This window comes from Papilio xuthus, unplaced genomic scaffold (genome assembly GCF_000836235.2).
Source record: "Papilio xuthus unplaced genomic scaffold, Pxut_1.1 DF828780.1, whole genome shotgun sequence".
NCBI classification, from domain to species: domain Eukaryota; kingdom Metazoa; phylum Arthropoda; class Insecta; order Lepidoptera; family Papilionidae; genus Papilio; species Papilio xuthus.
In genome coordinates, this window is record NW_013529869.1 from 1,588,219 (window position 1) to 1,614,392 (window position 26,174).

Here is a 26,174-nt window from a genome sequence, read left to right on the forward strand (position 1 = left end):
GGCCGGCGCCCGCGCCGACCACCCGCCCGCCCAGAATAGCCGCTGGCACGATGCCAACACCTCGTTATCCCCTTCATTCATAAGCCCTACGCTTTGAAGCCTTCTCCATTATTTGTTACTTTGTCTGAAGCATAACCACAACAATAGATTTCTTACTACTAAATTGTAGAATTCTTTAGGTAGAATAGAAACTTACAAATTCTGGGAATTTTAAGAGAGAAAATGGGAAGCAGAATTCTTAATTTTGATGGCGCTAGGTTTCGATTAGATATCTCTTTAGTACAATCCCAAACTAGAATTAAGTTCATCAAATGCCCTCTCATAAGCCTTATGTCAAGAGCAGATGAACAACACGATATCATCAACTATTCCAAATTTATGTTAAAAATTTTATTATAGATACGTTTACAATTTCCCAAATAGCAAAGCTGTGCAAATAAATAACGAGCGCACTGTAAAATGTGAACTATTTCAGTGGCCTGTAAATCGACGAGTGCCAACTATTGTGTTACGAGATGACACACATAGAAATGTATTACGGCTATAAAATGAGAACGTTGCCCGCAATACTGAATTAATTATTCCCGGAATTCCATTCATACTGTTTTAACATTTATTACTTACTAATGAAGATAAGCTTTCCCTACATTACGTTTCCACAGCCGAAATATATACCAAAGCTTATCATCTAATTTTTCCCAAGACAATGAAATGGATTGTTATGTTTTTGTAAAATGCGTTACAGCATTCACAGTTACAATTTTAACCGACACATGTAACCTTGACAAATGGGAACTATCAATTATCGATTAAATTTCAACTGAAACCAGAAAATAGAAATATCATATCGGTTACTGTATTATTTCTTTGATTGTTTTACATAAAATATGCCAATAGATGACATCAGAACTAAATATATCTGTGACGGAATTGTGTTCACGTTCCCTAATGGAAACAGGAAGTGAAATACATAAAAGCAAATGTCAAAACTGAAGACTAGAAAGAAATATCCACGTCTCTCATTCTGACAAAAACAGAGATGACAATAATGTGTTACGACGGTTAAAATTAACTATTATAAAACTATCACGTCTCTAACTTTTAATTGTATAGCGCTACTGGTTACCATACGCGCGTTGACTAACTCGTTTGTTTGACATGAGTCATATGAATTGGCAATGCTATGACGAAAAACCGGTCCTTAACTTCAATTAACTCGCGTTACGTGCCTGACGTCCACATGTGATATAGTAATTGGAGTCCGTCCGTTCGCACTGCCGAAATGTTCACACACATCTCAATTCATTGCTTAATCACCTATTAATATATAATCGAAAAGAGGGCGTAGTCTTTTTGATGAAGAATGGCCTCATCATATTATTGCCAAATAAATGACCACATTAAAGCGGAATTTAAATGTCAACAAGTGGGTTTCAATAAACAGCCTCAATTTATTTGTACAGAAATTTGGAAGCATTTTTATTATCATCCAACAAGTGTGGGCTCACCATCTTTTTTAAACATGGATCTGAATGAACTGAGGAGAATCAACTCAGACTGAAAATAGTATGAAATGTTACCTGTGATCGTGGCGACGTGGCGCACAGCGCGCGGGGCTAGCGGAGGCGCGCGAGCCGCATCCTGGAGGGCCGCCAGCTTGACGAACTGCCCTGTAAAGCATATATCCATTAACCAAACATACATAACAATATGCAATAGAATAGTGTCGCAAAGGTTGGAAGAAAAATATTAAAAGCCTGATGGTTGGTATTTAAAGCTGATACATAAAACAACATTTCAAAGCAAGTTTCTGAGCCGAAAGCATATTGGCACATTTTAAGTTGTGTTTCATGTCGTTTTGGTAATCTTGTTCTACTCAATGTAATATACATAGGAGAAATTCCAACTGCATATTTTGAAATAAACTCTTAAGTTATTACAATAATTTCTTATAAACAACATAAGTTATGCTAAACAGATTAGTTACAAATGAAGGATTACCAATATTGAACACTCACATGTGGATGGAATGAAAATACATGTTCTATGTATTGAGAAAGTGCCATTGTATCTTATTTAACATTCTTAGGAAAATTAATAAAACAAGCGATGCTGTTTAATCATGGATACTTTCACTGTGCAAAAAACTGTAATTTATGTAACATTAGAATATCATTCACAATGTTATCAACTTCATCAAGTTATAACTTTCCAATTTTTTATATAAATATACTGAACAAATTAAACTCTTTATTTACTGTATGGCTAAGTTTACCAATATTTGTAATTTTATTAAAGTTATTGATAGAAGAGATACAGTATGTTTTACTTTATTGTGTATTAAAAATTAAAGATTTAATGTACATCTTATCTAATTGTTAAATTTAAGTTATGCATACCATACTTTACTTCTTCATTACTTTTTATAGGTTTTGTAATCAAGTTATCTCACATCATTAGCCTTGGTATTTTAGCGATACAGTTTTCTATATTCATAAAGCTAAGTAATTAAAATACTACTATAATGTATTTCAAATACTTACAGATCTAATTTTCCGCTTCTTTGGCCTTATATATTGTCGATTCCTGAAATAAGACGATATTTCACTTAAAAATGTACACAATATTAAAAAGTTAAAGGGAAATAGTAAAACATCTTGGAGGATCTTGCATTCTTTCTTTTATATTTTATACTTTGTTTACTTTGTAGCCGTATGGGTAAAAACATCAATCTTATCTTAAAAAGAATCTGCAGACTACAAAAACTGAATACGTGAAAAAAAAGAAATCATGATTATCTGTATTTCATAATTTAAGGCTAGACCTTACAGGCTTTGGCATTAATTAAGCAATAACCATTTTACACATAACGAGACCACCAGTACTTACACTCATATTTACATCATCGATGCCACCATGAACTCTGACCTTGTGTATAAATTTCCATTGTAGTGAGCACAACACTTAGATACTATAAATGTTAAGAAAAATCGGCACATACAAAATTTTGAAAAACAACACTGCAAATGCAATGCAGCGAGTTACCTAAGTCAGTGTAAGTCAGTAAGGTCGTGTTTAGTTCTCCATTCTCCATTCTCATTGAAAGATTGAATTTGAAACATAAGTTGTAGAGAAATTCCACAGATAATATAAACTTCAATCGATCCATTTTCAGGACAGATTAAAATACTATAACGTTTTATTTAAAAAATATATATACGGTACACATATGTTTTGGTTAATTAATGATTATAAATACATTTCTTTCTTTTGTTTCTTCAACAAAGTAGTTTTAACTTATCAAAAAAAATTATCCAGAGAATGGTATCATTAGCTCTAAAATTGCAAATCTGATAAGAATAGAGCAATTTGGCACATGAATCAATATTAAACTAGAACTTGAAATCCTTACTTTGCTTCCCTTTGGCATACAAATCAGAATAATTTTTATTCTTTTTGTTTAATGATAAATTGTAACGTAAATTGACTGATTATTTTACATATGTAAGTTTTCTGGAAAAGTTAAACAGTAATCCAAGGTTCTTGTATATTTTACAACAATCAAATGCTATAATTCTATGCTAAATTGCATAAGACACAAGAGATATAATTAAAACATAAATCAAAATACCCTGCACTGTTGCAATAAGTATGACAAACACTATTACACCTGAAAAAATTGCATAAAAATTAGTTACATTATAGTAAGCAAGTTAACAAACAAATTAGGAACTATTCTTAGCATTTTACCTTCCACCACGATAATAATAACAATTATTCCAAAAACTATAGCCAAAAGTGTAAAGGAAATAAAAATAGGTATTGTTAAGAAGCATGCGGAAATTAAAACAATCAAACACGAAATTAAGGGCTTCGTCATCAGTATCATCACTACTTTTGTAGTCAATTCTTGTATACTCTTCGATAGTTTTTCATAATAATCGGAAATGGAACCTGTAAAAGTAGCATTAAAAAACTAAGTATATGTGAAATAAAACCATATCTTGGAAATAACAACGAAATTTTATCTTACACCATGGTAGTATCGCAGCAATAATAAATGTTTTTCGTATATTCAGTTCCATTTCGTATACCTAGCGTAGAGATAAAGTTAAAGAAAAAAATAAGAATAACTCTGTGAGTTGCAATGATGAAAGATGTTGTGTATTGAGGGTACCCTTAAGTTTCATTAATTTGTTTTCTGTGTGTATAAGATTGATGTAGATATTAAAATAAAACAAAAAGAAACCGATAGAAAAAATATAAAAAGGCACGTAATTATTATTTGTTTATAAATCAATCTCATTTATTTTGATGCATTTTTATAGGTCTTGGACTAACCTGGACCTTACTTTGGATGAATGTTTAACTGCCTTTACCTTTTATATTTTAAAATTAGGTTCGGATACCCGCCAAATGCCAAACATTTTATAAACTTCAAATTTTGACATTGGAAAAGTAAAGTGCAGTAAAGTGTTTGAAAATTGTGTACATTGTGATAATATTCTACATTTATCATAAAGAATAACGATTAATTTAAGAAAACACTAATCTTTTAATAATCCGAAAACATGGTAAGCGGCTTTGCTAAAAAAAATGTTTGCAAAGTTAAAGAAGTTATACTTATAAATCCTATTTATGATTTTTTCAGGTAGGTCATGATGAAAATTTACTTTCGGACATGCTCCCAGTTTATTATACAAGGTTATTCCCTCAAAATATATTCTGTAGATGGCTTGCTTGTGGGAACAGTCCACAACCTCTATCCAACAGAGAATTGTCATTTACACTGGCTGACGATGTTTACATACGGTATTTATCAATCTGTGATCAGAAAGAATTTCAGAACTTGTTACAGAAGAAATGTCCGCACAAATTAGATATTGGTGCTGTGTATAACAATAAGTATGTATTTCAGCTTTTAATCTTTTAGTAAATACAGATTGTAAATGTTATGTGATTAAGATAATTTTATTCTTCACAGACCATCAATATCTCGTCATGATGCAGTAGTCTTAGCAAGGGAGTTAGTTTTTGATATTGATTTAACTGATTATGATGAAGTGCGAACATGTTGTCAGGAGGCTAAAGTGTGTGATAAATGCTGGAAGTTTATGGTCGTCGCTTGTGAAATTATTCATAAATCATTAAAAGGTAAATATAGCTGTAATAAACATAATAGTATAACTATGTTTTGAAAATTATGTATTATAATTACAATGTTAAGTATTCAACACTATGGCAAAATTAGTACAAATTTGTGCTTGGCCTTAGGATTAATAATTTACCATATATTACATTTTTTACCGGATATTAATTGACATTTCCTGCAAAAAGTTCCATATTTATCAAAATAACTTACATAAGTGTATACCACTTACATATTCAGCGTTCATGTAGAAGAATTATCTTCATTTGTTAATTATATTCCAGATGACTTTGGTTTCCAAAATATACTATGGGTATTTTCTGGAAGACGTGGCATTCATTGCTGGGTATCAGATTATGAGGCAAGAACTCTTGACAGTCCTGGAAGAGCAGCTGTAGCTGATTACCTTTGTTTAATAATTGGCGGTGATAATCAGAATAAAAAAGTACATTTAGGTTCAGATAATCTACATTCAAGCATCAGGTAATTTGTAACACTAGTAAATGTGAACTAGAAATCTTATCAATTTGTTAACTTAACTCCATTTGAAGTCTAGTCCTAGTATATTTGGAGTAGAATCAAAATGTTTTTATAAATTCCATAAAAATTGGTTTTCGTTTTACAGAAGAGCTGTTAGTATTATTGACAAATATTTTGATGATATTATACAAGATCAAGAATTTCTGGGAACATCAAGTAGATTACAAAAATTCCTGAAAATGATACCAGAAGATGCATTGAGGGAGCAAGTGGAAAAAAGTTTGGAGAAAATGTCGGAATCTTCTCTGGAAAGATGGAAAACATTTATTAGTATTTATGATTCATATTTAAGAGAGGTATGACTAATTTTTAGCTAGATATTTAACTACATAGCAGTTTTATGAATATCTGTATATAACTTTTTAAATTTTCAGAATGGAAATGCTATAAGAAAGATAAAATATCTTGTAGAAGAAATTAAAATACAATTCTGTTATCCACGGCTAGATGTAAATGTCACCAAAGGGTTTAACCATCTTCTCAAATCACCATTCAGTATTCATCCTAAGACAGGAAAAGTTTCAATTGTGTTCAAACCTAACAATGCAAGGAATATGAAATTAGATGAAATACCTACAATTCACACTTTACTGGACGACAGCTCACCTGATAATGTACAGCATCAAAATAATATGAGAAATGCTGTTAAAAACTTTCAAGAAGTAGTTTTCTCCCTTGAGAAAGCTGAAGCAATAAGAAAACGAAATTATGCAAGTAAGTTTTTTTTTTACCTTTGTGATAAATGGATGATATGTCATTGTTAAATGTAATGGAAATAACAAATTTATAACTGAGATATTGAGGAATCTGCCTAGGGGACTAAACGAGTCCCAAAGTGACCATTAAATTAACAATTATTACAGTTACTCTTCCATTAAATGTTTAAAATAAGAATTAAAAGATTTGTTTGTTTTTTTCAGATACAACACTAGATTTCTAAAGAGTTTATGAAAAAGCAGATTTAGATCAAGTAAAATAAATGATTTTTTTTTAATATACTTTATTATCAAATCTAGTATTCATTTGTTTTTCTATCTAGCTTTAAGCTATGGAATATAAAATTAAAGCAATGAATTATGTCAATATTAAAAATTAAAGAAAGTCTTGATGTTTCTTGCATTTCACCCAACTTAGACCGATGAGTACTTTGAAAAACATGTGCAATGCATTAAACCCATTTTATATGCATTATAGCAAAGTGAAGATTCAATTATTATAATTCGAGATTTTGTGTTATATGGAGCAGCTGAGCGCTACATTCAGGAAGTCTTCGAAGCCTATTGTCACGGTTCCGTTCTGTTGAGTGTCGCGCACTCTGAATGCTTCAGTGAAACGTTGAATCTGAATGCACAACACAATGAAACTGTCCACTGATATCATTCCGGTGTTCGGATCGCTTCTTTTTGATAAAAATTTGATGAATTCAGGCGTGAATCGGAATCCCATTTGCGACAGAGCTGTAACAAAAAAAAATATTTTCGAATGATGCCACCTTGCTTCCTGGGCTTACCAACCTTACTGTCATGAGCATATTTTTTTATCTTATTTTATGTTATAATATAATAAAATATTTAAAAAAGTTTTTACCTTTTGATAATTCTTGTTCGTCAATTTGGCCAGATTGATCGGTATCGTATGTTTTGAAAACCGCAAGCCATTGATTTATATAAGTGTACAATTTGTCAAATTCCTCGAGGTTTATATGCCCAGAACGATCCTTATCGAACATTCCTGTAATGTTTACCAAAAATCGTTGATTAGAATTTAACATAGGTACATAATATAGAAAAAACTTAGAGCAAAGAGTTGTAGCAGTAAATCTTGGATTACGTGGGAGTGACACAAGGGTAATAAATTCGTAAACATGGTATACAGTGGTAGTAGCATAGAATTAATGTAGTTATTCTCACCAATCATCAGTAGACATGCTGTATCGGAGAAATTTTGACCTTGAGCGTTCACCAAGGCGGATTTTAGTTCAGCAGCTGATATAAACCCAGATTGATCCTTATCTACTGCAGCAAACCACTGCTGTACTTGCGGTGCAATCCCTCCTGCGGGACCAACAGACGGGTACGGCCCATGGCCAATTTCCAATTGGCCAGCCGGTTGGCCGCCGAAGTTTGGTTGGCCGTAACCTGGCTAAACACGGAAGGGTCACATTTTCAAAATTAATACGAGCAAAAAATATAAATACATGGAATGTATTAGGTGATTTTATTTTTATCTCCATACCATCACATAAGAATGTCATACCCGCTTTACTACTATCCAAGGAAACAGAAATAGAATGGCAAATAATTCTAATGTAAATCATTGCAATAGTATGTGGTTGCTTATGTTTGTTACCATAAGAATAACGTAAGGTTGGCCAAGTGCATATTCTTATTAGCAACGGTTGTGGCATTCCTCTCATACGTATACAGTCAGGGCCCTTTGCGAATTTCCATTTTCAGAAAAATAGCCTTCTTCCAACGAGACAAACCTTTTTTACAAAATAACAATTAGGTAGCAACCGAATTGTTATTTTGTTGAAAAAAAAATGTCTAAAATTCACTGCTGTGAATTGGGCAAATGTTGGTATAATAATAAATAGTCGTTTACCCAGATGGATGTATGTTAAATCGCCTGGCGATATCCGCAGTTGATAATGTCTCTCATATTTTTGTATAAAGGTATATTTAGTGAAAAGAAACAAATATGTTTTAAGGACGATTTTATTCTATAAAGTTTATAAATAGTAGCAACCTTAAATTCAATGTATAAATAATACAAAACTGCTTAATTCTAATATTTACTACAAATGCTAATTAACCATATATATATTTTAGAAAATTATGGTAAAAGCACGCAAAGTACTAAGGTTTAGGAAAGAACTATACACGGAATTTTTATTGGCAATTATTGAAAAATTTAAGGCATAAGAAAACCAAAACAGTGTATTTTTTTAATTGTCTTGAGATTAAATTAATTAAAAAAACTAGGAAATCAAGGAAAAAACACGTACTAAAATGTGCGCTATATTCCAATATCTGTACTTGACAACTAAATAACATTCCTAAATAAATAGTTATAAGTTCAGAATAAACAAATTATGTAACCATCAAGAAATCAACACTTGAAATAAATTGATAATCCTGTAAACTACTGGCGGTTTGAAATTAAAGCCACATATTTTATACCTATTTCAGAGGATTTTATTTTTTGTTCAATATAGTATTTCCTCGGAAAGCTTTATAACCATGTTAAGACACTGCAAAGCAAATGCTTAATAAAATCTATTGTTAAACACCTTTAGCAATATCCTGTTAATTTCTGAAATAACACTTATAATGTATATTGTTACAAATGTTTTAATAATTTAGCCTATCAATTATATTTTCGCTGTACTTTTTAACAAATACTTTTAGTCCTGTCATTTACTAATTAGTCAAGCAAGGGTTCCAACAAATTAAATTCTTATTCTACTTGTTTTTAAATTAAACAGTATAATTTGTGCCCATATTCTAAAATCTCACTCCTTTAAAAATTAACATTACAATGCTCATCTACAACTTACTTGCTAATTACTACTTAGTACTTTCTTATTATTACCAAGTCTAATATTTTTTCATATAGTATTGTTTAAAGTGTTAAAATTTTGTAATTGAAAGAAAGTAAATAAAAATATTCTGGACGATATTTAGTTTATATTTCGTTTTTAACATTTTATGTAATCATTGTTTTATGTTATGTATTTTTTTAATCATTATTGATGTCCAAATCTATGTTACTTAAAAATATTCTTTGTAAATAACTAAGTTTATTATTTTGAAATAATTTCTATTTTAAACAACAATTTTTTAACTAAAACCAAACTCTTAATATTTTAATAGGAAATAGAACAGAAAATAGACATTATATATCTTCATAGATATTTGGTAATTTTTTTATCCAACTTTTATTTAAAAAATAGTGATTGAAATGCTCTGTTTTCAAACTCATGGACATATTTAAGAAACTTATTAGTTAATCATATATTTCTTTTATCAAAAATTACATTTTAAGCAATTTAAACCAGATGTTTTAAGCAAAAATAAAAATTAAGTTTAACAATCTCATTGGAAACAAGCTACCTTTGAAATCACAGAGATAATAAAAAGTAGTCCAGACTTGTAATACTAAATGAATTGAATCATATAAGAAATAAATTAAAATCTAATTAATATTTTATTGCCTATCAATATTATTGAATAACAATGACCATACAAATAAACGACATTCAGTCTTTTACATCAAACCAATACTGGCAAGTTTGTTATATTTTGTACTACACAATCAATATTTTAAATACCTATATTAATGCTGTTTCACTGCCTAGAGATATAAATTACTTCTGTATCTTAGGAGCAGACGGTGGAAAAAATAATTTTGAGATTCCATTACAAAAAAATTGGGTACGGTTTGTTTTTAAAATTCACTCAAATATGTATAACATTTTATGAAATATATGTGAATTTACAAAAATCTCTAGTTAGTGAAACTTTAACACTGTTAACATATCTTAATATTTTTACACATATATCTAAACATTACCACTGTGACTAGAAAAACTATAAGTAGCTGGTGTTACAGACGTATTTACACACACTTGTATAGAGGGCTTAAATGAGGAGGGCAAAAGTTTGTGAGCCTCAGGCACTGGGGAGTAACTTCTGCAAACTGCAGTCTCAAAATGCACTTGTTCACTTCTATCGGTTGGTACACCGTCAAAACTTGTCTGTTTAGCTGAATCACCTGTCCCACTGTCTTTGCATGATGAATGCTCAGATAAATTGTCTGGAAACATTTGTGGTGAATCACAATCACTATGAACCACTTGTGTCATTTTTACACTTTCACCGGGAAAAGTGTGCACAGCTCGTGCCATGCGCCTACGCGTGTGATAAATAATCACAACCCAAATTATAGAAGTTCCCACAGCACAACACACAACTGTTATTATAATAATACCAGTCATATCTTCTTCATTTACCATAATTGAAACTGGTGTTAATACCTTCATTTCTATTGTGTCTTTTTTCGTACCCAACTCATTAGTAATCTCACATTCATATTTTCCAGCATCTTTTTGTTCAACTCCGATTATAATTAATAGTTGATCTTCACCAGAGAAGAAATGGCGTTCTGTGTGCACTATGGGCACTCCATCCTTTAGCCATTTTAATACTGGTTTAGGTGAACCTGATATCATACATTGTAAAACAACAGATTCGCCACTTACAACTTCTTTATTTTCCATAGCTCTTATAAAAGATGGTTCTTGTAGAACAGTTAAGGTAGCATTTGCAATAATAGTCCCTGCATGGTTTTTAGCTGCACAGCTGTAAATGCCCATATCTGTGGTTTTAGCATTTACTATAAAAAACCTGGGATCTGAAGGCATTACATTCATTCGCCTCTCTCGAGCTGCGGGAAAGTCATTACCTCCATCCTTCTTCCAAGATATTTCAGGAGCTGGATCTCCAGAAGCAGCACAATCTAATGTAACAGTTTCTCCAGTTTTAACTGTTATATTTGTAGGAGTTTTGATAAATCGAGGAAAAGTTACAATATTTACTTTAGCCTTCATTGAATATGTTGTCCCAAATTTATTGCTCACAACACATTGATATCGGCCAGCATCCCCATTGGTAACATTAGGAATTACTAAAATAGATGTAGCTTGAGGTTGCCCCTTTTTAGTCATTGTAACATTCTCATAGACAGTAGGGTTACTCACATTACCATTATTTTTCCTCCATAAAAATGTCATATTACTAAATGGATTTGATGTTGCTGTGCATATCAAATTTGCTGACCTACTTTTAATAGCAAGATGTGATTTGGGGTGTTCAACAATTTTTGGCTTGGGAGAATTTCCACAATTATCTTCTTTAAGTTTGGAGATCAAAGCCCCACGAAGTTCAGATGGATATGCACAAGTTGCAGTAATAAATTTCTGCTCCAATTTATCTCTTATCCATTTAACTATCCATAGCAAATTGCAGTCACATAATAAAGATGATGAGTTAAGATGAAACTTTTTTATTTTTGTCATTTTCTCAAATGCATGTTGTTGGATAGAAGTTATATTATTTCCATCCAAATCTAATTCGATAACATTGGTTAATCCTTCAAAGGCTCTAGAGTTTATTGATTTTATATGGTTAGCAGATAAATTAAAAACTATCAGGTTTTGTAATTTGGAAAATGGACCTGACATATCTTCAACTGTCCAAGAAATCTTGTTATTATTTAATAATAAGGTCTGTAATTGTATCATATCACTAAAGGCTTCCTGAGATACAGATGAAATATTATTATAGCTTAGATTAAGAGTATGCAGATTAATTAAGTAATGGAAGGTACGCCCCTCTATTTCCATTAAGTAATTGTGGGACAGATCAAGTATTTTCAAGTTTTTACAAAGTTCCCAGCTATCCAAGTCAATTTTGGATATTATGTTATTTGAAAGTGATAATGTATTCAAAGATTCTAATCCATACATCCATCCTTTAGAAATAATTTTAATCTTATTATGATCCAATTGCAGCAATTTAACAGATTTAAATCCATAGAAGGCACCATCCATAATAGTGTCTATATTGTTGAATTTTAATTTCAATGTTGTTAAACTTGATAAGCCTTGAAACAGCAGACCACTTATAACATGTAACTTATTATGATTTAGTTCCAAATTTTCCAGCTTTGCTTGATGCATGAATAAATGATTCGGCAAGGTTGATATTTCATTGCGGTTCAGTTTTAGAATAATCAAATTTGTCAAATTATTTAGAGCTCCCTCATCAATCACTTTTATTTGATTCATGTTTAAACTCAAGGAAGTAATTGAATTGTTTGCTGGAAAGTGCCCTACGTCTATCGATTCGATATCATTTCGATTCATATTGATTTCTTCAATTTGGCTCGTTTTGAGAAAGTCAGGAATATAATGCAAACCATTATTATCCAACTTTAACACTTTTAAAGCATTTAATTTATCAAAATACTTTGTTACTTCTTCATTTAATCTGTTGAAGCTCAAGTCCAATTTTTCCACCCACTCTGGAATTCTTGGGATAGAAATTAAGTTCTTCTTTGAACAATCAACATATTTTTCGAGACAATCACATTTTTGTGGACATTCGTAATTTTCAATTTGAAGAGAAAACGGAAACACAAACAATAATACTACAATCGACACCAAATAATGGGAGTCTCCCATTTTTGTGCATTTGTGTATTTGCTTCGATCATTGATAGACGAATTGCGTCTTCGTTCTTACATAATTGTCAACAAAAATGTTTAATCAGAAAAGTCTATAAACAGGTCACTTAAATTATTAGTTTTTCACGGTATAAACACATCTTGCACGATATAAAAACAATGCATTTGTAAAACAACTCGGCATATTTACTGCTTGAGACTTGACCGCCATGTTCTTTACAATGTTTTTTTTAAACACTATGGATGATTTATAGGTCCATAGCCAACTGCGCATTCCTATAACCGCGCAACAACTAGCAACACCAATACGCTTAAAATATTTACACTTTTTGTTTTAAGTTTTTATATTCATGGACGTATTTTTTTATTTAATTAAGTTTTTCTAATTAAATGGTTTTTACATCATTAATCTTTTGATGCACATTTTTCGAAACTAACGGTCGCCCGCGACTTCCCACCCGGTTGTTACACACCAGCATTAGCTACCTTCCAGTCAAAGACCTGTCAAAACGGCATGGTCTGAGACTACTCTCTCGACTTCGACAACGTGGAAATAAAAACAAAAACAAGGCAGACATATTTTTTAAAAACGATTTTTCGTTGTGGGAAAACAAATACATCACTTACACGGAATATGATTTTTTTTTGATATTACATACAGACATTCTAATTTTTTGAGTGCATAGATGGCATGCGTGAATACAATTTTTTTGGTAGTACATTTGCTGAAAAATATGTTTATATGTTTCTGAAATATTCTGATAAAATGTAAAAGCTTTTGTATACCCATATTTATGTTTATTAATATATAGAATATATGTATATATGTTTTATAATACTAATTGCTTTGCTGTTTGTTTTGAATAAATCAATTTGACAAAATCACTAGCAATAAATGGCTTAATGCTACAGTACACGACTAGAATACAAACCCACATTCATACATATCTGTAAAAACATTACCTACCTATCGATCAATTTATATTCAGTGTTTTTACCTTTTTTCTACTTTAAAAATAATAAAGGCCTGAATAATGATTAATCATAAGATTGCCAACTAGGTATTGTAAAGTTTTAAATTTATGTCATCTTTGTTAATTCACATGTAAATCGTAAATTATAATAAATTAAAATTATTGAAACATACTTTATTTATTAAAATATAAGCCATACTGGCTTCAAAATTTTGAAGCCTTTTCAACTTTACTTTCTTCCAAATGAAAAGTTACAGACAATCAGTAATTGTTATATCGCTGAATATTAATGGTACCAAGTTTAAGTGCATCCTAAGTTTATATGATAATTTGTTAAAAAATGGATGAAATAAAAAAGCTAGCATTAGGACAGTATCAAGAAGCAATATAATAAGCATAAGTTTTAATAATTTACGGCAAATGCAGGGGCTGAATATTAGTGAAAATTACTGTATATATTTTTTTTATAAGTACATGTTTAATTGTTACTTCTTGATATTTTACTTTAGGTTACGATGTGAAGTTTGTTAATAACTTTTGTTTATAAGTAAGTGAATAATTTAATTCAATTAAAACTGGTTAGCATTGCAAAATTTCCTCTAAATTCTATGGGTAGCGTTTAACTTACGTTGTATGCCATTATTGTATGCCTGTAAAAACAAATTTAACACCTTTAGTAACATATTTAATATCTTATACATAGAAATTAATACATTTAGTTAAAGATTTTACCTGATACAGGAGCTTTGTAAATATTAAGATTAGTTTTTCTAGAAAGTAATTTTTTTATGTGTATCTTGTATTGTTTTGAGTTGAAACCAGTTATAAACCAACCTTAAGCTTACAATTTACAATAAACTTAATTTTGATCAACTCAAAGCTCAAACTCTAAACTGACATGACATTGACAAATGACAGCATGACATTGACGAGTGATGACCATTATGAAATAACAAATGACATCTGTTGCCATATATTTTATATACTCTTTGTCTGTTGCCTTTACCAGAGAATGCGAGTCAAAAATGTTTAACAAAAATTCTATTTAAAATTGTCCAGACTTGGTTCTCACTAGATTTGGCCGGTGTCGGTGTGTCGGTACCGATTAGGCCCCCGATGGTCTCGAAACTAGCCTCAATTTAGCCGTTTTTATTTATAGTTTTAAAAATTCTATAATTTCGCCATGTAAGTTAACAAAGGTTAGATAGGCCCTTTTCATTATTATTACACATTAATAACATGAAGTTAAATTTAAGAAATTATAAAAAATGAATGGTAACTCTTAACTTTCTCTGTTGTCAAACTTAGATAAAGCACGTCATTAATGTCAGCCAAACTATGTCAAATATGTAGGTATAGAAACATTTCAGAAGCAAAGTAGTATTGTTTAAAATAATTCTACTTATTTACCTTATAAAATCCTCCGAAATAATATTGTGTAATCTCATATTGTGAATTTTGATTAAGTTTGTGAGTAAAACGAAAAATCGATTGTTTAAAATGGACTCGTACGAAAGTGTGATACTTGTTAAGAATGAGGTGTTCGTTTTTAAGATCCCACCAAGAACTTCAAATAGAGGGTACAGGTAAGGAACAAAGTATTCCATATTTGACTACGAAATATGAGCTTAAGTAAATAAATTATATTACATTTTAAGGGCAGCAGATTGGAATTTACAAGAGCCTCAATGGACGGGGCGGATGCGTTTGGTTGCGAAAGGCGATGAGTTGATAATGAAGTTGGAGGACAAAACAACTGGAGAGTTATTTGCGAAATGTCCTATTGATAAATACCCGGGCCTGGCGTTAGAATCTGTAACTGATAGTTCCAGATATTTTGTAGTTAGAATCCAAGATGACAATGGTAAGTTGATAAGGCAAAATAGTCTTCTAATCTTAGTAATTGATTTTTTATTCAACAGTCAAATTTTAATCATCTTTAAAATAAACTTGTTACATTAAAAATATATAAATTTAAATATTGTTTAAAACCATTGAGCCTACGCTATGTCAAAGGCAAAACATAAATGATGATTTTTATCTCTGTAATTTCAGGGCGAAGTGCTTACATAGGCTTAGGCTTTGGTGATAGATCAGATTCTTTTGATCTTAACGTTGCATTACAAGATCACTTCAAATGGCTAAAGAAAGAACAAGAAGGTGAACAGTCTCAGCAGCAAAATCTTGATCTGGGCTTCAAAGATGGAGAAACCATAAAAATCAACATGAAGATTACTGTAAGTATTCATACATTTTTACAAATGCTTTTTTTAAGGGTAACAAATATATTGGACAATATTCTTTAATTACTCCATAATTCACTAGCCTTAGCTTCATTTAGGTAGAAAGATAAAATTATGCATAGGTCATAGACCTTTGTTATATTGGGTCTTATGTTAACTTTTCCTTAATGTCCCAATTTAGAGAATTCTATAATAGTGAATCATAAATGGTAAATAGCTATGAGATTTTTTTCCTATAATATAAATGTCATTAACTGTTAAAGCTATATATGTGAATTTATCAATATTTACATTATGTAAAAAAATTATATATACAGATTATTTTTTATGTTAAGGTTAAATTGACACATTCATGATAACTCAAATAGTAATATAATAAATCTATTTAATGATTAATTCTTATCAGAATTGAACACTCAGTGCACTCAACTATAGTTGCCTTATTTTGTACATATGAAATGTAATGAAATTAAATCTTATTAAGATATATTAAATAGAATTGACAATGATTTTACTAAACCTATGTATATATGAATATTTTTTTAAGCCTTCGCAAGGGATGGCACTATTGATATTAACATGTGTTAGATTAGTTGAATCTCACTGAAAAATAATACATTTTTGACCTCCCCTTTGGTGAATTTGTTGAGTTATTTGAAACCCCCCCTTTCAAGCCGAACAATTCCCAAGCAATAAATACAAAGTTATTTAATGGTTTAGTTTTTTATTCTTATAAGTTTTGAAAAAAGGTAGTTTTTGTAGCAATGTTCTATGATTGTTACAAATTTACAGAAAAAGGATGGCAGTGAAGGCAGTCGTCCAAAGCGTACGGGCGCTGCATCTGTGGGTGGCTTGTTGCCTCCGCCCCCGGGCGGCTCCCGTCTGCCCCCGCCGCCTTCGCCGCAGCACGCGCCCGCCCCTCCTGTCCCTACCCCTGCTAGTACCAACTCCGAATGGGGTGACTTCAATTCAGCAAGGTAATATATATTAATAAATGTAAGGCTCTTCCAAAGCCGATTTGATTGCTGAGACTTATGCAATCTACATATCACATAGTTTTTAAATAGTCGCTGCTATTTTCAAGATTGCGGAGCAGATATAAAGTAGGCTAAACAGTTGACATACTATTGCTATGTCTGGACTGACCGAATAGATGACTCGAGTCAATAATTTGATGTTGTGTGTATGGTGATCCAAGGATCACACTAATATAGTGTGTAACATCACTTGTGATGCAACTGGACAATATTAGTGCCTAACATTATCTGCACCACTAACAATGTGTATATTGATTATATTTGACTATACAATAAAAACTTATTAATTTAGCTTGTCAGGACATTTTTAGTGTACAATTGTTACATTTTTGTATGTAGACATTATTTGATTTTTGAAATAATTCTTATGAAATTATATCTATGTTGTTTCAGTGCCACCAATCAGAAGCCGGTGACGCCCGCCAATCAACAGAACTGGGTGCAATTTTAAAGGAATTTTGACATTAGGAAGTTATTGTGATTTGTTGTCTGTATACTTAAGGCAGGTTAGTGTGTTGCACAATACTTACAGAATACTTAATGTTAAAAGACTTTTAAATTGTATGTTCAATCAATATAGTTGAAATATATAACCAATATGTCATTGCTAGATACATAATAATGAAATATATGAAAAAATTATATATCTGTATATGTTAGTGATAGAGCAGCTTGAATTAAAATGTATATTATAGTAGCAGCAGTTACCCGCTTTTGAATAAGGGTGTACTACACATTCACAATAACATGAGAGTTGAGTAACACAAGTAGTGATCATGTAAACATGTTTGTGTAACATATGACATCCTAGTTTCAAGTTATTGTGCGATGATTGCAGCTAATTAAAAATTTTTGTGTTTTCTGATTCGAATGTAGCCGTCAAGGTAATACTTAGTTAACGAGATAATTTACAACAATAGAACAACGGCAAAGTATGTAAAAATTATATTTAATCAAAATGAATAAAAAAGAGTTTAAGCTTTTAGCACATCAAGGTTAGGTCGATTTCAATAAAAAGTGTTAACTCGTAGTTTATATGTTATACATTATGTTGAATCCTATACCTTTATCTCCTCATCAACTCACTATAAGTTCCCACTGAGGGGCTCAGTGCCTACCCTAAGTCACGGGTGACTATAAGTACTGGCAGAAAATGTTATTATAATTTTCTGATTTAAAAGTAGATATAAAACATCGCAACCCATTAATTACGTTTGTCTCGTTACCATAGTAAAAAAAAAAAAACAACGTAGATAATCTCTGTGTAAATAGCTATTTTGGCAGCGGAGTTATGTACAAAAATCGAATTTCCTTTTGCAATACAACCTGCTTTTTGTGTTTTGTTCAATCATGTACAAATGTATTTAAGACAAAACCTATTTATTCCACTATTATGTATTTCTGAAAGCTCAATATCAGCATAGCTATTGTTTAAAATACAGTCGGTTTTTTATTTAAGATTTAAATACATAAATATAATATATATAGCACATCAATTCAAAAAATTATTTGCTCATAGCTGATATGATTATTTTGAAGCTATTCAATAAATTAAAAGACAGAACAAAGTAAAAATTAATATTTCAAATAATAATAAATAAGGATACATGTATGTTTGTTAATATTTTAATTTGGGTATGTAGAAAAAAAAATTATATAATTTTCTTATTGTTCACATGCAATATTCTATTTTAATTTAAAACATCTTTTATTGCTTATGTAAAAAAAAATCATTTCTTTAATATTTTTTTTTGTAATTTTGTGTTTGGACTGTTTAATATGTCTTTATGTTTATATCTATGTATTTAAATCTTGAATTTTATTTTCAATTTCATTATAGCTAATAATTTTATGTTAATCAAAAAAATTTAAGAGAAACATTCTATATTTGAATATTAGTTTAATAAGTTTTTTTTTGGTTAAATATTGTTTATATATAGAGTTATATCTCTCTAAATATCTTTGGATTGTAAACATTTATAATTGTATGTAATATAAGTTATGGCAGTAGTACTGGGCACTTGTAAGTAAAAGAAACTTTGTTGCAACTTTGATTAAATAAAAATAAATTTATTATTATGTACTTTATTTATTTTGTGACACAATGTTAAAAACAATAGAGGCCAATGTTTAATATGATTGGTGAATCGTCTAACAACTATGGTAAGACGGTGTAAAAGTTAGGTCGAAACTACGGAAAAAAAAAGGAAGGAGAGAGATGTGTATTGAGCGAGCGTTAAACGAGTACAGACAGGAATGACTAGTTAACAATTCAAATTTGGATTAATAAACATCTTCATCCATGTAGGTAATCCAATAGTGGTCAAAAACTGTTGCTCATCATAAAATAGTAGGCGCTAAGCCCAATGGCGAATTGGCGCGAACAGACGGTAAGAAAAATAAGAAAGAAAAACAATTTCGCCTAATATTGAGTGTACTATCCATATACATTCGGAAAAATATAATTTCGTTTTGAATCAGGAAGTATACAATGATAATTTTGTATTACTAACATTATAAATGCGAATGTTAGGATGGATGAATGAATGTTTCTTTGAAGGCATCTCCGGAACGGCTGAACAGATCTCGATGAAAATTTGGCATACATATAGAACATAGTCTGGAAGAAAACATAGGCTAATATGTTTTTTTAACACCATGCGGGCGGAACTGCGGGCGACAGCTAGTAAATTTATAAATAGACTTGTTAGTCCATGATGTAATATTTTACCTTAATAAATGAAAAAGTTTAAACAAAATTAATTTTTAACTTTTATGGAGTTTTAAGTGTAAAGTTATATCCAAATGTCACTTACACGACTGTATCAAATCAAGTCTTCGGGAGATTTTCAACAACTTAATTAAGTTATTCAATTAACGAACTTAATCAAGAAATAGATATAATCGAGATATTGCTTAATTTAATTATACGTCAACAAGTTTCAAACCACTAAAGACTTAATTCGTGCATGCCCGGAGCTATTTACTTCGGTAACTTGTTAATTGAAATGTACAATGATTTAATTGAATGTTGTACTTTCATTTATAAAGTTGTAAATGTTAAAGGGCTATTTTATAGTTGAGTTGAATAATCCACTATTATATGCATTGATAAAAAAGACCATCCTCCGTATATATGTTACTCGCCACGCTTAATCGCCACGCTCGACTAAATCCAAAAATCCCCGCTTCGCCTCCCTCCTATTATTCCAGCCCAGCAAATGAAGTCATTACTGGATTAAATTTGGAAACATGTAAATCAATGTTTAAATACTGTGTTAAATATTATTTTGTTTTATTAAAGAGCCGTGTAATAATTTATTAAATTAAAAACTATCTCATTATAAGTGATTTAATAAGAAAATTAAAGAATTAAATTACTGCGAGAAATATTTTTGCAATTACTTTTGTAATTAAGTGCCACGGCTGGGGGCGTTCGCTCGTTACATCGGCGGCAAATCGGATTTCACGCCTCGCAAGGTGAAACACGTGCACTTTACGCACTCAAGCTTGTTTATCTATAAAATTAAAAGTAAGAAAATCTTAATAATATAAATCGATAATTCGGTGTCTGAGCTAGCATCATCATTCGTATTTCATATAGTGAATAAGCAGTGAAACAGATCATCCTATGCCAGCGAAGAGAGCCCTATCCTACACTGAAATGTTTTCAGTTTTGTGGTACACTTTCCTAAGAAACTATAACTCTTTCAGATTTGGTCCTTGGCACAGTAAATCCCGAAAAAATATATTGTACTTCTAATTTCTAACGTTATCTATTAGAAAATTGTAAAACAAATAAGATATAATTATAAATTAAATTTTATAAAATGTTACAAGGCGAGAATCTTCGTTTGCCCTCCTAAAGCACTTCCCTAGTCTTGATTGATTGAATGAATTATTTAAATATGAATAAAAACTTTTTATTTATTTATTAAAAAGGTACGCTAATTGCGTGATCAATAAGTACGATCAGGTCACCAAATAACATACAGACAATAAAAAACAAAGGAACATACAGATGACAGGCGTACACAAAATTCACAAAAGAGTGTTTAAATATAAAGTTTAATATGTAATGTAATGATTACTTATACATTTATGATATTTCGTAGTTAAGTTTGTCTTAAATCATTCAAAGCGGTAAGTATGTATTTTTTGTGAAATGAAATGGCGACGTAAACGATGGGATCAAAAGAATTTTTCCGCCATTGAGCACGTTTCATTCCTTAAAAGTCACTTTGACATTGAATTCCTGAAAGCCAAGGCGATTCAAAAAAAATTGCCAATAGAGGTCGATAACCATTTTCTTTATATTAGCATTTTACACAGACAAAGAAGAAAGAATGCTACATATGTTTATGAAGTACTAGCTATCGCCCGCGACTCCGTCCGCGCGAAATTAAAAAAAAACATAATTTGTAGCCTATGTGTTCTTCCAGACTATGTTCTACACCTGTGCCATATTTCATCGCGATACGTTCAGCCGTTCTGGAGATACCTTCAAACAAACATCATGAGGATAATATACATATTTTTCTTATAACTTGACGTATTCGAATATTGTATATATTATTCAGAAACATAAAGATAATGTCATATTTAAGATACACGTGGATAATCCACATTTTTCCTGTACCTGTGATAGACAGCTCCTATCCTTCCTGCAATACGGGAAATGAACTACGCAATGAGATATTTTCGGGTGAATATTATTTGGCCATTTCTAATCCGGTTTTATTTTATATACGAGTATATATTTCTTTAATATTTATTATATGTTTGAATAAATGGAGTTCTAGTTTTGTTTTGTATACATTATTGATTTAACGAAAACAAGTAATATTTTTTTTTATTCCTATTTACTTTTAGCAAATCGCATTGTGCTTTTACACAAATCCTTCCTTTTGATACCCATGTTGGGGTGTTGTACAAAAATAAGATCCGGAAATAATTTTAAGAACGTAGTAGAAGTAAATGCAGAATTATAAACATTTTATAAATGAGGTTTTTAGCTTTTAATGTTTTCAAATAATATTCGATTCACTGAAGCACATTTTATTTAGGGGTCCATCAATCTTGCTTAACAGTTAAAATATTATATGTAAACAACAAAACCAGTGTAAACCTTAAATGGAAGTGGGGTCGTAAGTTAACAAAGAGTTAAAGAATTTTGCTTCAATACCTTGTTTGTAGAATTTTTGGATTTCCAAAATGGCGGAAATTCTTTCATTAATCATTAACTTTTTAAATTAACGGTTAGATATTAGGTGTAATAGATCATTACTGTTCGTAAGAAATCTTATAGCCGGACAGACCAGCCAGTTTCTAGCACAGTCTTTTTCCTAGGGAAATTCACTAGACTAGCTGACTATTGAGAAGTATATCTACGTCTTAATTTATTTTAGAGCGTATTTTAATGAAATGTAGGCGGTGTGGCAGTGACATATGAGTTTCGTCTCAAGTCTCCAACAATTCGCGTGAACTCAACACTTATTAATTATTTTTAAGCTTACGTTATAATATACGATATTCTCGTTAAGATTGCTTTAATTATTTTATTTCAAACATAAATATTGGGGTGATGGAGATGTATGTAAGACATGTCGCCTATTTTTTTAAGGAATGATAAAAAGATTGCATTCGATCATAACGAAATGTTAATTATCGCTTCTACATAACTGAGACCACGATTTCTTACTAATATTTAAATGCGAATGTTTGGATAGATATTTGGTAGAAGATCGAGAACCAGTAAACGGATCTCTGTGACATTTTTCATAGATGTAGGACAAGTTTTATGTTTCCATGCAGACGGAGTTGCGGGCGCCAGCAAGTGTGTAAAAAAAAAGAATCATGAGAGTCGAATTTTAAAAATATATGATTTCATAGCGCACATAGACTAGTTTAAAAAATAATGTGCAAAACAATTATAACTAAATTGATTAAAAATACCACATATGTAATGTTTAACTATATAACAGTTTATTAATATACATGTAAGAGTTTAGAACACAATGAAATCACTTTAAAGACGTAAACTCGTCTCCTTTGTTTCTGGAGGGTTGCGTACAGCTGAGAGTAATTTGATGTTATTAACTTTGCTCCGCACTAAAAAGGCTTTAACCTTCTTTTTATAAATAAAAAGATTTAAGATTAAAATGTATTAAGAAGCAAGTAATCATAATAGTAAGTGAACAAAAATCTTATTGTTTTTAATAAATATACAATTAAATATTTGAACTAATTGTTGGCAAAGTTTTTCTAAATTTATTTCTTGTAAGTAAACTAAGAAAAAACACACACAAAACGCTTTAAGTATTCATAAAATGGTTTCGGTTTAGTTTATTTTGCAGGATTGCGTTTATTAGAAGTCAATTGACAGTTTGTACATCGTCCAACATATATTTAAATAAAACTGTTAGCTTAAAGAAGAATAGTCATTGCATAAAATACTTTTAATTCAGAGAGATGATTTGTAGCAAGTTCGCAGAGATTGTACGTACGCTTTGGTTACAGTACTAAAGGAATATAAGATTAGACAGTCTATGGAGACAATAATCCGTTACTAATTTACCTTCCTTTCTGAATAGCAAATGGGATGAATTGGTAATAGCATTCGCGATAATAATTTATGTAGCCATAATAAAATAATATCAGTGAGAATAACCTATTATAGTGTGTCTATTTAAGATAGATTAGTTTGACAAGTGACGCCTATAAAGTGTCGTATTAATTTTGTATTACGATTAATGCTGTACTTAATGGTTGGTTGTCATAGTGTCGTAGTGCATAACGAAGAATTAAGCACTAGAGTTGGTCTTGTAAGAATAATTTATAATATTAATCGATTTGCTATTAAATTATTCAAACTTTCGTGAGACATTATACTAAACTGATATATAAACACGGCTAAACACTCACGTATATACGTCCTATGGGCTCGAAACTAGTCGGTGCCGCCACCGGACGTATATACGTGAGTGTTTAGCCGTGTTTATATATCAATATTAATCGAACAAATAATTACACTAATTTAGGTATTTTATTACTTTTTAAAGTTAGAATAGATATTATTTGGCTATGTCTTGCAGAATTAACTAAAAAAAAACATTAAAAATATTTATTTTTGTTTGTCAACATCACAATTTTTGATTTTATTTCTTTATATATTTTAAAGGAATATAGTAGGAATATAAAGCAAAAATTTTATTTATAACGTAATTCAAAAACAATAATCACGAAATTATCGATTGCAAGTTCTATAAGAGTAAAATCGAAAACAATCTTAATCGATTTTACTCAACCTCTAGTGAATTGTCACATGAATTGTCAAACTAATCTATCCTTAATAGACATACTATACCCTATATCCTCTTTTAAAGGAATTTGCAACAATGTTAAAGCACTACGAAGGTTTGATTAATACTTTATATAGTATAACTGCTATTGTACAATACACGAGTGCTTTAGTCAAAGTTACTCTTGAAACCCGAAGTTAAATTTCCGTCCAGTGAACTGTTATTTAACAAGAATTAGTTCAAATTCAATTATTCTAACGTACAAGACCATAGACAACGAACACTGACAATTATTCTTAGTAAATACCTATCTTTATATATATAATTCTTCTGTGCGTGTGTATGTCACTGAACTTCTCTCAAACGACTGGACCGATTTTGATGAAATTTTTTGTGTGTGTTCAAGGGGATCTGGGAATGGTTTAGATTCACAATTTTGTCCGCTGGACAATGTTTTTTTAGTTAATTTTTAATTTATTAGTAGTTGTTGATTTTGGAATGTTTTACATTGGATCCGACAGACGGCGCTACCATCGCAGTGTCAAATTTTAAATAATATTCGAATTAAAGACGTGTAGACAGGACAACGTCTGTCGGGTCCGCTAGTTTATGTATATTTCTATTTGTTCGGTATAGTTGCGATGTACTGATGTCATATCAGTGACATTTTAAACTTGGCGGGTAATAGGTTAGAGACGCTAGGTCGGCTTACTTTTATTGTCCCGCACAAGTTTTGGAATCCCCCATCGCTACGGTCGGCCGCGGAGCCTGCGGGGGGGTACGGGGAAGAGAGTGAGTCTACAGTGAGGGGAGTTGAGTTTTAGCATTGGAAGTCGTCGGAAGTAGTATCGTTTTATTTAGCGTACCGGGTAGCTAAGTCCACGGTTCCGCGTTCGGTCCGATAACGGGAAGAGGTGCATCGGATGCATCGGGTGCACCAGGAGTGCAGCATTGGTGGCGCCTTTAGACTGTATGTCAGGGACTTATTTGACTCGACTGATACCGACAGAATGACTGGGCACCTGTAGGCGATGAACGGGCATCGAGGGGATAAGTGCCATTTATATACATGTGTTACAATATTAAGCCAACCCACGCAACTCGTAGTTCTGGAGGGCTGTGCCGCGGGACCCGCTCCCGTCGTGTCCGGCACACTATGTGAATTGCGCCAGAACAAGTTCCGCTACGTTGTGTTTTATGTATTCATACTTTTTGCTTGGCTATATTCGACTGGACCAATAGTCGCGATCCACCGGTCTAGTACTATACACTTAAAAAAATATATAATTGTCTAACAGTTAAATTTAGAACAACACGATTTCCCTTCAAATCGAAATATTAAAATGCGTTAAACACTCTCCGTAACTGAATTAATGGACATTGCTGTACTGTTTTAATGGAAATCCAATGTTGGACTTTTTTACTTTCATATTTTTATTATAAACTCGTACAATAACGATTCTGTAGTACCTTAATATATAGAATGATCTGATCCATAGTAGAATAAAAGTAACCTACATTGTCCGATGATTTGTAATCCATAAGCGAGAATGGCAAGGTCACATTGCCCACAGAACTGACGACCAGTGGGGCAGAAAAGTCCTGGCATGGTCGCTACGGACAACCCAACGCAGCGTGGGTAGGCCTCCCCGCAAGTAGACAGATGATTTGGTCAAGGTTGC

General features: G+C 31.2%; 5 protein-coding genes and 1 long non-coding RNA gene across 6 annotated transcripts; 2 read left to right on the forward strand and 4 right to left on the reverse strand.

The window, feature by feature from the left end:
* Window positions 1-1,580: 1,580 nt before the first annotated feature.
* LOC106128374 (uncharacterized) lies at window positions 1,581-3,159 on the reverse strand. The gene is made up of 3 exons (XR_001228440.1): window positions 2,890-3,159; window positions 2,544-2,586; window positions 1,581-1,670 (listed from the first exon to the last, which is right to left on the reverse strand). It is a non-coding gene; the product is annotated as an uncharacterized LOC106128374 (long non-coding RNA).
* Window positions 3,160-3,520: 361 nt separating this feature from the next.
* LOC106128313 (uncharacterized) lies at window positions 3,521-4,153 on the reverse strand. The gene is made up of 3 exons (XM_013326629.1): window positions 4,034-4,153; window positions 3,751-3,954; window positions 3,521-3,670 (listed from the first exon to the last, which is right to left on the reverse strand). Exons 1-3 carry the CDS (start codon window positions 4,083-4,085, stop codon window positions 3,582-3,584), a joined length of 345 nt encoding a protein of 114 aa, XP_013182083.1. The 5' UTR covers window positions 4,086-4,153; the 3' UTR covers window positions 3,521-3,581.
* Window positions 4,154-4,446: 293 nt separating this feature from the next.
* Window positions 4,447-6,729, forward strand: DNApol-alpha50 (DNA primase small subunit). Its single transcript, XM_013326770.1, has 7 exons — window positions 4,447-4,574; window positions 4,652-4,905; window positions 4,985-5,154; window positions 5,434-5,632; window positions 5,775-5,985; window positions 6,064-6,403; window positions 6,610-6,729. Exons 1-7 carry the CDS (start codon window positions 4,572-4,574, stop codon window positions 6,627-6,629), a joined length of 1,197 nt encoding a protein of 398 aa, XP_013182224.1. The 5' UTR covers window positions 4,447-4,571; the 3' UTR covers window positions 6,630-6,729.
* Window positions 6,717-14,770, reverse strand: Pef (penta-EF-hand domain containing protein peflin). Its single transcript, NM_001311868.1, is given in 5 exon segments — window positions 6,717-7,146; window positions 7,277-7,420; window positions 7,600-7,831; window positions 14,540-14,561; window positions 14,644-14,770. Coding segments are annotated over 4 exon segments (612 nt in total). The 5' UTR covers window positions 14,552-14,561; window positions 14,644-14,770; the 3' UTR covers window positions 6,717-6,922.
* Window positions 9,661-13,275, reverse strand: LOC106128400 (leucine-rich repeats and immunoglobulin-like domains protein lambik). Its single transcript, XM_013326769.1, has one exon. The coding sequence runs from the start codon at window positions 12,933-12,935 to the stop codon at window positions 10,254-10,256; it is 2,682 nt and encodes an 893-aa protein (XP_013182223.1). The 5' UTR covers window positions 12,936-13,275; the 3' UTR covers window positions 9,661-10,253.
* Window positions 14,771-15,233: 463 nt separating the features above from the next.
* On the forward strand, window positions 15,234-17,843 carry LOC106128236 (NECAP-like protein CG9132). Its single transcript, XM_013326534.1, has 5 exons — window positions 15,234-15,497; window positions 15,570-15,775; window positions 15,967-16,148; window positions 16,947-17,131; window positions 17,585-17,843. The coding sequence occupies exons 1-5, from the start codon at window positions 15,412-15,414 to the stop codon at window positions 17,640-17,642; spliced, it is 717 nt and encodes a 238-aa protein (XP_013181988.1). The 5' UTR covers window positions 15,234-15,411; the 3' UTR covers window positions 17,643-17,843.
* The last annotated feature ends 8,331 nt before the right edge of the window (window positions 17,844-26,174 follow it).